The sequence below is a fragment of the Heloderma suspectum genome, chromosome 13 (genome assembly GCF_057233095.1).
Source record: "Heloderma suspectum isolate Gila_16-S chromosome 13, 16-S_ref, whole genome shotgun sequence".
NCBI classification, from domain to species: domain Eukaryota; kingdom Metazoa; phylum Chordata; class Lepidosauria; order Squamata; family Helodermatidae; genus Heloderma; species Heloderma suspectum.
The window spans coordinates 3,626,935-3,641,145 of NC_139470.1; the positions used below are offsets into that span (position 1 = coordinate 3,626,935).

At 49.8% G+C, this 14,211-nt stretch overlaps 1 protein-coding gene across 1 annotated transcript in view; it reads right to left on the reverse strand.

The window, feature by feature from the left end:
- The window catches only part of RPH3A (rabphilin 3A), a 62,041-nt gene that overhangs the window by 39,135 nt on the left and 8,695 nt on the right, over window positions 1–14,211 (reverse strand). Inside the window, exon 2 of the mRNA XM_084820319.1 lies at window positions 7,163–7,309. Coding sequence (XP_084676445.1) covers window positions 7,163–7,309 — 147 coding nt within the window. The remainder of the gene's footprint in view (window positions 1–7,162; window positions 7,310–14,211) is intronic.

Below are 14,211 nucleotides of genomic sequence, written 5' to 3' on the forward strand. Positions count from 1 at the left end.
TGGAGATCCAGGTTCAAAATCCCAATCAGCCACAAGGGCTGCTGGGTGACCTTGGCCCACTCTGCCTAACCTACCTCACAGGGTTGTTTGTGAGAGTAAAATGGGGGAGCAGGAGCTTGGCTCTGAGCTCCTCGAGGTAGGATGGGAGAAAAATGTTTCTTTTAAAAAAATGAAATGAAATGAAATTCTCTACATCAGAGGTGTTGAACCTTTTTCAGGCGGAGGGCCCCTTCAATTTCAGGGGGCCACATTCCAGAGGTGGGCAGGGCCAAGGCATAAGAATGTAAGAGGAGCCCTGCTGGACCAGACAAGGGTCCATTTCGTCCAGCATTCTGTTCACACGGCGGCCAGCCAGATGCCTGCATCTGGCCATCTTCCACAGCATCTTCTACAGATGCTTGTGGAAGCCCACAAGCAGGACATCAGTGCAAAGGCAAGAGGGTGGTGGCCAAATATAAAAAAATGCCAACATGTTTTGGCTTAAAGCTCTTCCCGCCAGTAACTCATCCTCCAGAGAGGCATTCCACCCCTTTAGAATGGGAAAAACCTGTGCAAAAGACAGGAAACCCCTAAATGATCAGCACTGGAGAAAGAGGCCATCTGAGGAACCTTAAGAGTATCTCTGTGATGCGCCTGCAGATCGCTGTTATCCAGTATGTGAGGAACGGAGTGCTTCAGAGCATATGCAAAATGCCTCTCTCTCACCACTGTGATGATTCAGTGCCAAGCACCACACACTTCCAATTCAGAGACCACTTTCTCCCAGAGCAGGGGGTGGGGGTGCCTGCCCCCCTCTGATTTCTAAATATCAGTGTTGAATCCACCCCCCAGGAGGGCTCAGCACTGCCAGCCAGCGCCCCTTCCGATTGCACCGACGGCATCATCCATCAGCAGGAATTCCTGGGGGGGGCAGAGGCAGCAGCTGCCCCGGCCTGCCCTGAAGCCTCCCAGCAAGCCCCGCTCCACAGAGCCGAAGAAAAAGGTTTTGAGGCAGTTCAGCCGGAGAGAGAGGCCTTCTGTGCATCAATCCAAAGAGATAAAAATAGCACATGCAATAAAAAATAATGTATTATGTATTCTGCTCTGAGGGAATAGAAAGAAAGGGGGAGATTGAGAGATTGCATAGAGCCTGCTGGAGAGATTTTTCAGAACATCCATCCCGCAGGAAATTGCATACCCTCCCGTCGTGGTGTGACCCAAATCTGACAAAACCATTAAACCGTCTCACATTATTAGAGGAGGCGTCATGCACACGCCTGTGTCGGCTTTGGGTTTTAAACAGTAACGGCTCCTGGCCCAGGACTTACGGAGGGAGTGGGCCTGGTTCTGCCCATGATCCATAGTGAGGCTCAGTGCTCCTGAGTCTCTAAGCTGGGGGTGCAGCATTAAAAGCACAGATGGCGTCTTGCTCATATTAAACCCAGCAAGGGGTGGGCAAGAGAGAGAGAGAGAGAGAGAGAGAGAGAATGTGTTTTATTTTGGTGACCTCAAAGCCATTTCAGCCCTGGTGCAGCTTGTCCAGCACGGGGCCTTTGCAAGAGGCGTGATCCAAATGTCTGGTGAGTGAGATCCCCTCCAGTGTCCGCAACAGTGCCCATGTGGTCAGTGGTGTGAGCGCATGCCTGCGCATGACAGTGTCTTCATTGGCAGCAGCGCACACTGGAGGCAGAACTCTCAGGCGTGCGCTGAGATGCAGAGCGCGAGTTCTGGAGGGGAGCAGCAAAGAGGAAGCGGGCCAGTTTTGGAGGCTTAGATCTGAGGCCCCCAAATGGCCTGATCCAGCCAGCTTTGGGTCTCATCCAAAGCCCGTGGGAAGCAGGGGCTCTCTGGGACACTGTCACTGGATACGCCGGGCCCAAACTGCTGGTGCTGAAAGCTCCATCCCTGGCCCCTCCCCCACCCTGAAGCCCCTCCTCCTCACCTGCCATCCCACCCCCCAACCCAACAGCGGGAACCCTGCACAAGGAGGAGGACTCGCCTGGCTTCCTACATGATCCTACACAGGCTCTGCAGGATTGGTGCAGCCTGTGCCAGTCACAGGAAACTGGCAAGGGATGCAAATCCCGGGAAAGAGCCTCATCCTCCTTACGACCGGCACCCCTGCTCCAGTGGAAATGCACATCCCAGGCGGGCTCTGAAGCAACCACTTGTGGTCACAATGCAGTGAGGTGTCACTGGGAGACCCGTCCCTGGGTGAAAGGCAGTAAAGAAGAGAACTGGAAGGGCGAGAGAGAGGACCGGAAGGCCCCCTTCGCAGCACTTCTTCCGGTTGTGCCAAGCTATTGTGAATGTCCACATCCCCGGAAAAGCTGCGTCAAGACCATGGGCTCATTTCCGCCCACTGAGAATACCGCTCTTCTTGTGAATGAATTCCTTTGCTTTTCAGCTGCCGAAATGGCGGGTGCAGCTGTCATTTCAGCTGGCAAAGAGAGCCATGGTCGAAGACCGCTTGCTGGCAAATACAACTCTTTTTTAAAAGAAATTGGATAATTGATTAACAGTGGTGAGGGAGCTGCCATTAAAGCAGGGATGCAGAACATCAAGGTGGGGGTCCCAATCCAGACCTCCAGGGTTTCTCAGGTGCCCATGTTCCCTGCCCCCCCTTCCCCCCCCCAACCTCAGATCTTTTGGTGGCTTCCTGGCTTTGGTGCTGTTTTTCCTGATTCTAAAAGGGTGAAATGCTTCTCCTAAGGCTTAGTTCCTGGCAGGAAGAGCTTTAAGTAACATATTCTGGTATTTTTGGTACTTTGGCCCTGCCCCTTCTCCTTTGCCCCCACCCACCACTGGAATACAGCCCCTGGGAGCTTCTTTGACACTGAATTCAGCCCTCAGGATGAAAGAGGTTCATCACCCCTGCATTGGAATTTTAGCAGTCTTTTCTGCAATGTTTCTATATCTACACACATGCTCATGCATGCACGCACACGGAAGGCACTTCTGAAAAGAAACTGGCATTTTACACACTCTTTTCTGCAGATTTTTTAATTCAAGCCTGCAAGACAGCACCAGAGGGAGGTGAGGAAGGACAAGCCCCCCACCAACAAATAGCTTGCCCTGCCATCTTCCCTACACTCCCCCAAATTAATGGACCTCTGTAATTTCTCAAAAGAAAGGCAATTTTACTCCCTCTAATGGCCAACTCACATGGTGAGTGCCAACAGAAGCAGAGCCAAAATGGGGTGGCAGAAAAACAAGACTCAGGTATCATCAGCATGCTCAGGTAGACCCCCGAGGTTTGGAGAGAGGGAGAGAGAGAGAGAGAGATACACACACACACACACACACACACACCTAAGAAGGCAGGAAACGTCCCCCCAAAACAGCCCTATGAGACCTGAGAATGCTCAATAATGATGAAATGTTGAACTTCAGAAAGAAATAGAAAATGGGAAGGGCGGGGGGAGAATATGCTGCTTGAACCTCAACAAGTTATGGTATCCCAGAGGAGGGCATGGCTGGCTGGCTGGAACAGCTCCTCTTAGCAGGCAAAGATATACTGCAACATTATATTGCTCCACTTCTTATAACTGAATGCTAAGCTGGAAATTTCAAGCAAGGCTGCTTCCTTGAGAGGTACCTCCCTCAAAATCAACAGGAAATATATTTACGGTCCTGAAGCATTAATCTGAAATACACACTTGAAGTTCTTTTTCAGAAATCTAATGCATGAGGCAAAGTTCAACCTCTACCCCCAAAATGTATTTTGCCCCTTCTGTGTCCCCCTGGCCCACCATATCTTTCTTCCCCCGTTTCCACTACTGGCAAAAATACAAGACAACCTGGCATAGAATTGGGAGAGAAATAAGTACAATACTTATATTTTATTTAAAATGGGGAAAATATCCTATTACCTAGTGGGGATTGGCCAATATTGGGGGTGGGGGCAGTCCTGAGACAGATTCATCCCTCAAGGGTCACCACCTACTTCCCACCACCTGCACTACCCAAGGCCTTGTCGCCTTTTCTCGTTCCAGTGAACTCTGCTTTTCCAGAAAGACTCTGATCCAAACTCCCCCAACCTGTGCCTAGAGGTGTATGGATTTTGTTCAAGCCATTCCATCTGGTTTTGTGGATTATCAAGAGTCTTTAGGTCCATCATCTGCTCATTGAGGGAATCAGATTTTTTGTAGGGATGTATGAGAAATTTGTTCCACTTGGACAAATACACACTTGCGCAAATGTGCATTATGTGTAGGTCAGATTCATAGAAATCCAAACTCATTTGAATCCACCCAGGTTTTTTGTGACATCCCTGCCTGCGCTCTCCAGATATATTGCACTACAGCCCCAAATGGAAGTTGGAAGGCATACATTTTTAGCAAGAACTGAACATTCATACATATGTCCAGGGAGATGCAGAAGGAACCACTTTTTTCTTCTGCAGGTTTAAACCATTATAAAAAAACAAAAACAACCCTCACTTGTAGTTTATGACGGCTGCAGGTCTCGGATTCCCTTTCCCCATGCACAAATTGGACAAACAGCCAATTTCTGGCAAGTTAGGCAATATCACTGCTGTTCTAGTCTGTTGGCAGGGAGAAAGTTCTCCCAAAGAAGATGAGGTTTTGGCATCCCAAGGTAACTTTTTAACTCCCCACAAGCAAGTCCCCTTTGGACAGATGGCTTCCCTCCTTTTAATCGCATCCGGCCCACTGCATTTGCCTTTTCCCCTTCCACATGAGAAAACTGGACGGATTTCTCCAGCACGTCAACACTAGGAAAGGCGGAGGGGAGGAAGCCCCTTTCCTGTTCCAACAGCATTTGGGCCAAGCGGATAAATCAGAGCTTAAATGTGGGGATTCAATTTCACAGCTGCCGCAGTTTGAACCGCGATGGGAAAGCGGGTGAGTTCAGTGAGATGTGCAGGCAATTTGCAGGCCCGTGTTTGCTTTCAATTGAATTTCCCTGTGTTTCTCAATCCATTAGGGAAAGACGGGACACACAGCTGATTCTCTTTCACAAATTGGCTGCCTTCTAGGTCAGGCCACTTGTGTACAAGAAGTTTTGCTCAGCAAATGATTTGGACTGGGGGCAGCCCCGGAGCGGGATGTGGGAGCAGGCAGGGCGGTTTCTCCACTTTGTTCATGCTTGCTCTGTCTTTTCACATGCTGGGGAAGTTAAACATCAGCTGTGGGCTACAACTGCAGAGAATAACCTAAGCTGTGTATACGACGCCTGGGCTCTGTAACTTAGGCTGTGAATATGGTGCAGGAATGGTGCAGAATTTAGCTTATTGAGAGCACTGATTCCCATTTTAAATCCAAAAAGGCAAGTTTCTAGCCCTTATCATTTTTGTAAAACTCCAGAGTACAATTCCAACCACCCCAGCCAGCATGGGTCCATGCTGGCTGCAAGTAATAGGAGTTGTAGTCCAACACATCTGTTGGTGCTGGCTCAGTGAAGACTGGTTCAGCACCATCCCCAAACGTCTTTTCAGAAACTCCCTCCAATGCAAAGAACCCCTCACAGCCAAGAATGTGTCAGATGTCGACACTATCATGTACATGGTGAAGGAAGAAGAGAGAGCCCAATTTCAAATCAAATGCCCTTTCAAAGACAGGGCTGTTAGTTTTATGTTAGATTGAAGAAGCTGGAATTGCAAAAAAAAAAACCCCACAAAGATTATTATTAATTTTACAACACACACAAAACAAATGCTGCTCGTTTGATGTTAAACTGCAGAAGCTGGAATTGCAAAAAAAATATTATATTTTGCAAGACACACATGCACAACAGCTTCCGAGCGAGACGAGGTTTCCCTCTCCGTACATTTTCCTAGTGAGAAATGGTGCAGTGCGGTAGCTGCTGGCAAAGAAATAAGTCAAGCCAACCATTTCCTCCCTTCTGACTGGGCTGGTGAGCAAGGAGGATGAGCAGGGGGTGGAAAAGAATCTCGAGAGGCCTTTTGCAGAAACGCACACGCAGGCAGCCTTCCGAGGACAGCCAGCGCCTTGGCTGCGCCACCTCGCTGCAGCACCGGTGCGTGGCGCTTGCCCGGAAGCAGAAGGACGGGACTGCCCCTCTCTGTTTCAGGGAGCTCCTGTGGCTGCCTGCAGCGGCTCCTGCCTTCCCAAACCCAGCAGCGGAGAAAGAAAGGGTGCAAGACACAGAGACCCCTGATGCTACAAAGCAGCAAGGCTCATCCTGCGATGTTTCACATTTTCTCCTTGGGGGGAGAAAATTTCTTTTCTTGGGGGGGGGGGAAGTGGTGTGTTCCTGGCATGGAATCCACACCAAGGAATGTAGGCCCCTGAGGAGGCCCAGAAGGGTCCACCCTCTCGACTTGGGGGATCTGAGTAGGGCAGCCAGGTGGTGTCCTGCAGCACCGCGGCGGGTTGCCAGAGGTGGTGCTCCCAGCCACACCCTCTGCCGCGCTTCAGCGCCACCCCTGCGGGTGGCCAGGGGGTGGTAGTGCAGCTGCTAGCTGGTCAGGTGACATGGCAGACCAGCTGAGTTCCACCTGAAGCTATAAAGCTGCCACCTCTGGTCCAACTCCCGAGGTCATTCAGGCCTGCCTCGCTCTTAACCTCCTGGGCTTAGCCACCACCTGGCTTCCCGACTTCTGGCTCGGGACCAGCCCTCTAGGCTTTGGGCCCAGCCCAGTGGGGACCAGCTCAGCCTTCCCTGACCCTAGCCAAGTAATCATAACATGAGCCTCCAAGCTCCACGCACGGCAAGGTGTGTTTGGTCCACACCAGGGCGACATCCAGCGGAGGCTGGTGGCTCCCATGTCAGTGCGGCGGCGATCCACCCCGAGGTTCAGTCAGGAGCGATCCAAGCTGTGGAGCACCTTGGCTGGCTCCTTTAGAGTGCTGACAGGTTCTGACTGAGCCCTGCAGCAGATTCGCCGCCCCACTGACATCGGAGCCACCAGCCCCCACTGGTGGCATTGACCCTCTTTTTCACTGACCCATATCTTTTGGAGGGGGTGGTTTGTCCGCCTACATTCATGGCAGGGGGCAGAGAACTCAAACAGAGCTACACACACCCCCGAACAAGGCTGTCCCCTCCACAAAGAAGTTCTTCCGTCACCCAGCTATCACGTTGTCATCACTGAAATGAGACTTGAGCCATGGCTGAGATGTTGCTGGAACGAGCACTGTGGACGGCAGGGACCTCGGCGTTTTTCCCCCGCCATTCCCAGCGAGCGTGTCCCCCTTACCCGATACGCTCCTGCTCCATCTCCTCCATCTTCTCAGCTCTAGCGATGACTCGGTTGATGATCTCCTTCTCCTCGTCCGTCAGCTCTTCGTTTTTCCGTGCTCGCTCTGGCTGGTTTCCGTGGGCCGACCAGCCACCACTGGGGGCTCTGGAATAAGGAGAAGAGAGTTTGGATGCCTAAGTAAAATGCTGAAACAGCAAGAGGAACATTGGTTGAAACCACAGGGTCCAATGCAACACACACACACACACATCAAGATGGTTGCTCATCTTTGTATGGACGATATCTAGCCAGTTGCTGAGTTGTTCATATTTTCATAGTTACCCTGCGTGCAGAAACAGAAGGTGCAAAAGAAATATTGCTGTCCTTGAAGCATAAACACATTTGGACTGAAACATCTCACCAAATGGTGCCCAGGAATAAGGAGGCACCCACCGCCGCCACCATTTCACACAGCAAACCTCAGGAACCTCTGAATTTTGGCCCAGCAAACCGGCTCTACCCCAGACTTCCCTGACCTGGCGCAACTGCCAGACTCCTCAGCCTGCACGGCCTTTAGCCATGGTGGCTGGGGCTGATGGGATTTGTAGCTGCTTTACACACTAGCTAAAAAGAAAACTCAGTGGTTGATTATGGTTAATTTTATTTTTAAAAATTGATTGATTTGTACCCCACTTTTCTACCAAAAATTGGAAGTACTTAAGGTAGCTTACAATCACTGATAAAATGAACAATAAACACAAAAACAAATTAAAAACCCAACAACAACAGAACAATAACAGCATCCAGCTCAACAGATCTGCTTACACACCAAAGGCCCACTTGAATAAAGCAGTCTTTGGCTGCTGGTGGAAGGACAGCAGAGAAGGAGCGAGCCTGGCCTCCCTTGGCAGGGAGTTCCACAGCCAGGGAGTGGCCACCGAGAAGGCCCTCTTTCTTGCTGCCACCAAACATGCCTCTGAAGGTGGCAATGCCAACAGAAGGGCCTCTCCTGAAGATCTTGAGACCCAGGCAGGACCATATGGAAGAAAGCAGTCTTCCAGGTAACCTGGTCCCAAGCTGCATAGGGCTTTATAGGACATAACCAGCACTTTGAATTCTGCCTGGAAACAGATCGGTAGTCAGTGAAGCTGATGTAACAAGGGAGTGACGTGCTCCCTGAAACCAGCCCCGGGCAACAGCCTGGCTGCAGCTTATTGGACTAGCTGAAGTTGCTGAACAGTTTTCCAAGGCAGCCCCACGTAGAGTGCTTTACAGTCATCCAGAAGGGATGTAGCTAAGGCAAATGTGGCCATAGGCAGATCACATGTCTCTAAGCACTTTGTAGTTGTTTTAATCAGAATCATGCTTCACCTGAAAGGGTTTACGTATAGGGCCAAATGAGACACATCAACAGTTCCTTTCGAATCTTTGCAAAGATATAGCAGCAGGATGGGGGTTCAGTTTGGATTGGGAGTGCAGCAGTGGGGTTAACCCTTTCTGCACACACGCACACATTATCTTCCCAATGAAAGTGCCCTTCCCTCCTAGGGGTGCCAGAGAAATTGCTACAGATTCAAATGAGTCCACATTTCTATGAATCTGAGCCAGGGATTCTGCAACAAATGAGCTTTTCCGTGCAGATTCCGTGGACTTGCAGAGCAGTTTTTCAATGGGAGGGGGTGTATTTCCTCATGCAAATTAGTGCTAATGCTAACTAGTGCAAGTAGAACAAAATTCTGGTAAAAATAAATCTGATTCAGTCGATGAGGGGACAGTGGAATGAAACCTGACTGAGAATCCGCGGAACACTGACGGGATGGATTTAACAACCTCTATACATCCTTACTCTGTCTCGGGGCTGCTATTTGCAGAGATGTTAAACGTTAAAGTGTTTGCACATCTCCATTGTCACATCATCAAGTTGGGGCCTTGGAGAAAGAACGACTCAGGAGACTGTGTCCTGTGTGTTTCTGCATGAGTCTCTGTTCTGAGCCTGCCTCCTCTAAGGGCAAAGAATTCTGCTCCTTCTCTGTGTCTTTGTCAGGAGCAACTGAATGACCACAACTGCACATAGAAACACCTGCCCTCACCACACGCAGATCGGAAGAAGAGCAGTAATGCACCCAGAGCCTCCCATGCAGGTGAGTCCTTTCATCGTTTCTTCAATTGATCCGCCATGGATTTTGGGGAAGTTGCACACCTCGTATTCACAACATCCTCCTTGCCAAGGCCCCCTGTTGAGTGTCTGTTCAACAGCCAACGCAGGTAATGTGTAAAAGGGCCGCAAATTGTTTTGTTTCCTGCAGACATCAGAAGCCCCTGGGTTATGTTCCAAGACTCTGCCACTGCCAAGCAGTTTCTCCATCATCTCTTTGCATATTAAGCTGTTTGCGACACCCAGCTGTCACCCCTTTCTGCAGGCCTGCACAGAGGCGGCAGCTGGAGGAGTTGGCTTAATACAGATGACACAACGCCCGGGCTGCAGGCTCAAAGGCAAGTGTGGGAGGGAGAGGGCAGGAGGCAGCCAGCTCTTCTATCCAAAGTTCCCAGACTGAGTTGTTGGGAACTTTTTAAATGGCAACTGAGGAGGAGGCCCTTCCACGTAGGGATGTACAGCGCGTGTTAAATCCGTTCGGTCTGTGTTTCATGGATTGCAAGGCATCTGCTGTTCCATTGTCCACTCATTGACAGAATGGGATTTTTTTTTAGAGATGTACAAGAATTTTGTTCCACTTGTGCTAATGCACATTAGAACTAAGGCATATCAGGGCAAATGCACATTAGCACTAATACACACTTGCGCTAATGTGCATTGGCACAAGTGTGAATTTGCACAAATCCCCCCAGAAGTAAAAAAAAAAAAAAAAAAAGTCTGCAGAATCCACGCAATTTCGAAAAAGCCAGTCCATGGCGGAAAACGCAGGTCAGATTTTTAGGAATCTGAACTCATTTGAACCCTTTGCAGATTCCTCCGACACCCCTACTTCCACCCGCACTCCCCAGTTTTCAGCCTGGCCCAGCTTAGGAGGAGAAGAGGCCACAAGGTGTGAAGAGGTACCAGGCTGGCGCCTATATCTCTGTGCCCTGAGCTTTATGTCCAGCCAGCATTTCTGCAGCTAGTTAGTGAGACAATATCTAGGAGACCTGCTATTTGCTTTGGGGGGACTGATGCTGCTTTAAAAAGCCCAGCAGATGAAATTCAAACAGAACATTTACAAGGTACTGTTCAGAGGGTATTTAACTCCACTCAGGCTTTGTAAAATCTAAAGGCAGTTAGAGGATATGTGTTGGATGTATGGTTCCAGTGGGGTAGATTTTTTAGTCCTGTCTCCAAATCGTACTTTTTTTGGAAGGTGGAAAAGGGTGAAATTACACAAAATGTGGGTGTATGAGGGGAGGTTTCAGTTTCATGTGAGGGTTAGGGTTAAGCCTCAGGTAAGAGTTAGGCTTGGGAAAACATGAGCCCTTGTGAAGGAACAAGGGCCTTGGTAAAGCCTCAGTCTGTCTGCCCAAGCTAGGCTTTACCAAGGCCCCTGTTCCTGCACAGGGACCCAGGTCTTCCCAACCCTAACCCTAACCTGAGGCTTAACCTACCCCTCACGTGCAACTGAAACATCTCCCCATCCACATGGTATACTAAAGGACAGTTCACAAGCTGTCCTGGTTGACCACTCAGTTTGTCTGCCAAATCTAGGCTTTACCAAGGCCCCTGCTCCTGCACAAAGGAGCCAGGTTTTACGAACCCTATCCCTAACCTGAGGCTGAACCCTAAGCCTAATGCTGAACTTAAAAACCCCATCCACACGGCATACCCTAAGACAGCAGGCACGCCGCCCTGGTTGACCACTCAGTCTGTCTGGCCAAGCTAGGCTTTACCGAGGCCCCTGTTCCTGCACAGGGACCCAGGTCTTCCCAACCCTAACACTAACCTGAGGCTTAACCCTGGCAGGGGGTTGGACTAAATGACCTCTGAAGTCCCTTTTGCAACTAAATGATTCTATACTCTCCACTGAGCTGATGAAGAAAAAGAAATTAACTCAGCAATTTATGGTTCCTGTTACTAGAGCCTTAAACAAAATCCAGCTGCTTTATGTCTCCCACATTGTGATACCGATAAAACTTTGGAAAGAACCACAGCGCAATGGAAGACGGGTGCTACCGGGGCTGGGTCCCAGGAGGCAGGGTTGTCACTCAGGTTTGCCTTTTCCCATCCAAGTGTTACAAGGCGGGGGCAGGGGAACCTCCCAAAACAGTAAAGTGCAAAATCACTGTTATTGCCAGCAGTTTGACTCCTTTTAATAATCCCTTTGTCCTCTTGGAATAATGAGCAAGAGCTTCGGGGGCAGCCCTGTCGTCTGAATCTGTCTACTTGTTTTCCTTACCATGGCAGGCTATATTTTGCTAAATATAACAGAAATTAACGCTGCAGCCCAGCCTCTCCTACTTCTAGGAAATACAGACAATAAAAAGGGGTGTTGCTGTGATTCAAGTGAGTCAGAAGAAGGGAAGAGGAAAAATCGGAGAGCAGGAACGGCGAGTTCCGGTCTGACATGAGAAGCTTCATGTCTTTAGCACTCAGTGCGAGATCCAGGTCTTCAGAAAGTGGGATGAGAAACTCTCTAGAGTACAAGCGCTATAGTCTTGTTGCTAAGGCTTGGATTGCAGCTTTCTTCAAGCTCAGGTTTAGCAAAGCTTACCTTAACCAGGATTCAGTGGTACCAAATACCTCCTCCCCTTTCCAGCTGTTTCCTGCATTTCTTGCTTGCTTAATGGTATACACTGCCCTTCATTGCCCTCACTTGCACGAGTTTCCTCATGTAGCTCAACCTGATTGGTTGTGTTAAATAGAGATGCATGAGAAATTCGTTTCAGTTCATTTTTGTCCAGAATCGATCCGGTTCACACCTCCCCGAACTGAACACGAGCATGAATGCAATCTGTGGTTGGAGGCCATACATTTCCAAGATTGCAGTGTGATCCGTAGAACAAAAACAATTCATTTGAAAAATGTGCGCAGTTGATGGGTACATTTGGGGAAACAGGCACAAAAAACACATGATGGAGAGAAAAGCTGGCAAACTGATATGGACATGAGTTGAAATGAGCTTCGAGGTGGAATTTGGAGAATCTTTACAAGTTTGGGTTTTGCTGATTTGCACATTTCTACGTCAACCTGCACGGTTCGGTTTTACTGACATCCAGTGGCATCAGACACAGTGTCCAATCATTGTCCAGTTCTCTTCCTGATCTTTGATTTGGTGGGATCCCTCCACGTGACTAAATCAGGAAGGAGGAAGGAGGGGTGAGCCAGAGAAATTATGGCACTGACCAGTATTGCAGGGGGAAATGTATACTTGCCCAGTCAACATGTTCTTCAGGAGCAGGGCAGGGGGGATCTACCCTTCTAAAATGGCTAGTTATAATCCAGAAATGGAGACTAGCAACTATCTGGCATGGTCCTAATTTTTGACCTAGCAACTTGGGTACTGGAAGCCTTTGATGAGTTTGCTGGGTAGAGCAACTATCTTGCAAGACGCTTTGAGGAGATCCGCCAGAATTAGGTCTTCCTAACTGACAATAACCTTGTTGAGGAAGTTTTCAAATGACAGTAAAAATCAGCTTGAATATCGCTGAATCCCAACGTGGGAGGGAGGGAACTCAGCCACAAAATTAACCAGCCCTTGCTCAAAATGGGGGGGGGGGAGAGATGGCCTGCCTGCCAATCAAATGGGGCCCTTCTCTCTACCAATTTGGCCCACTGACGCTTCCTAAGTTCCTTATACATTTGGTCTCCTTCCTGCTATGGGTTTCGCCTGTGCTCACTCCAGATTTTTGACAGCAACTGGGCAAGACCCCCTCCCTGAGCCCCCTCCCTCGGTGAGTCTGCCTTCTCACCACCACCACCACCAGCTGCCCTTCCTCCTCCTCGCCATTGCTGCACTGGCTTGCTTGACAGGCAGAGAGCCAGGGAGCAAGGCGGCCAAGGCCTCTGCTGCTGCTCCTTCTCGCCGCCAGCCTTGCCTGGGCCAGAGCGAGAGTCAGATGAGCAAGCAAGTTGCAGTGGTGAAGAGGAGGACCAAGTCCAGGGGGCGCTTGTCAGTGGGCCCCTGCTGGGGAGTGGGCCCTTGGCAGGTGCCCGACCAGGCCGACCCTTGATGCCAGGCCTGGGTTCAGCATCCCATTGCCACAGGCTGTGGTTTTAAAGTACAGGAAGGGCTAGTAACGGGAGGCAGGCAATCTGCTGTGACAGGCTGTGTAAAGTGCCAAACCCAAACTGGATGCCGCCTGGTCATTTATTGGGCACCAGCCAGCAGCTGGCATTGGCAAACCTGATCACTGCTGGGGGGGGCAGAATGTAGGCACACACCCACCTGCAGGATGGCAGGGGATTGGAGCCAGTCTCATCTTGCAGGAGAGTTGGAAAATAACAGAGTGGGGTTTGCCTTTGTGGGGATGGGCTGGGAAGATGGATATTGCTGTAGATCTGGTACAACCTGTGTGCATGCTCCTGTACCCTTCTATCATATTAGCCTAACCTGTAGATTTGTCAATAACCAGAGAGCCAGTGTGGTGTAGTGGCAAGAGTGCTGGACTGGGAGTTGGGAGATCTGGGTTCTAGTCCCAACTCGGCCATGGAAGCTCACTGGGTGGCTTTGGGCCAGTCACAGGCTCTCAGCCCAACCTACCTTACAGGGTTGTTGTTGTGAGGATAAAATGGAGAGGAGGGGGACTATGTACACTGCCTTGGGTTCCTTAAGGAGGAAAAAAAGGCAGAATGTAAATGTAATAAATAAATAAAATAAAATAAATAATAACCTGATGGTTGTGCCAGACAGCAGAAGCCTCTGAGAATTCTGTCTCCATAAAGACTGCCCAGAAATTATCACTGTCTCAGGACATGAGAAAACAAAACCATATCCTTTTGTGTGTCTTTGAGAGAGAGGCGAGGCAAGCAACGGCTCGCTCTCCGTCTCCAGCCCCGAGGCTGCTCAGGCCTTTTCACCCTGCGGAGGATTCCGACGCAGCAATTTTCTCTGCAATCTGGTTTGAGTGTGTCCGTGAAATGA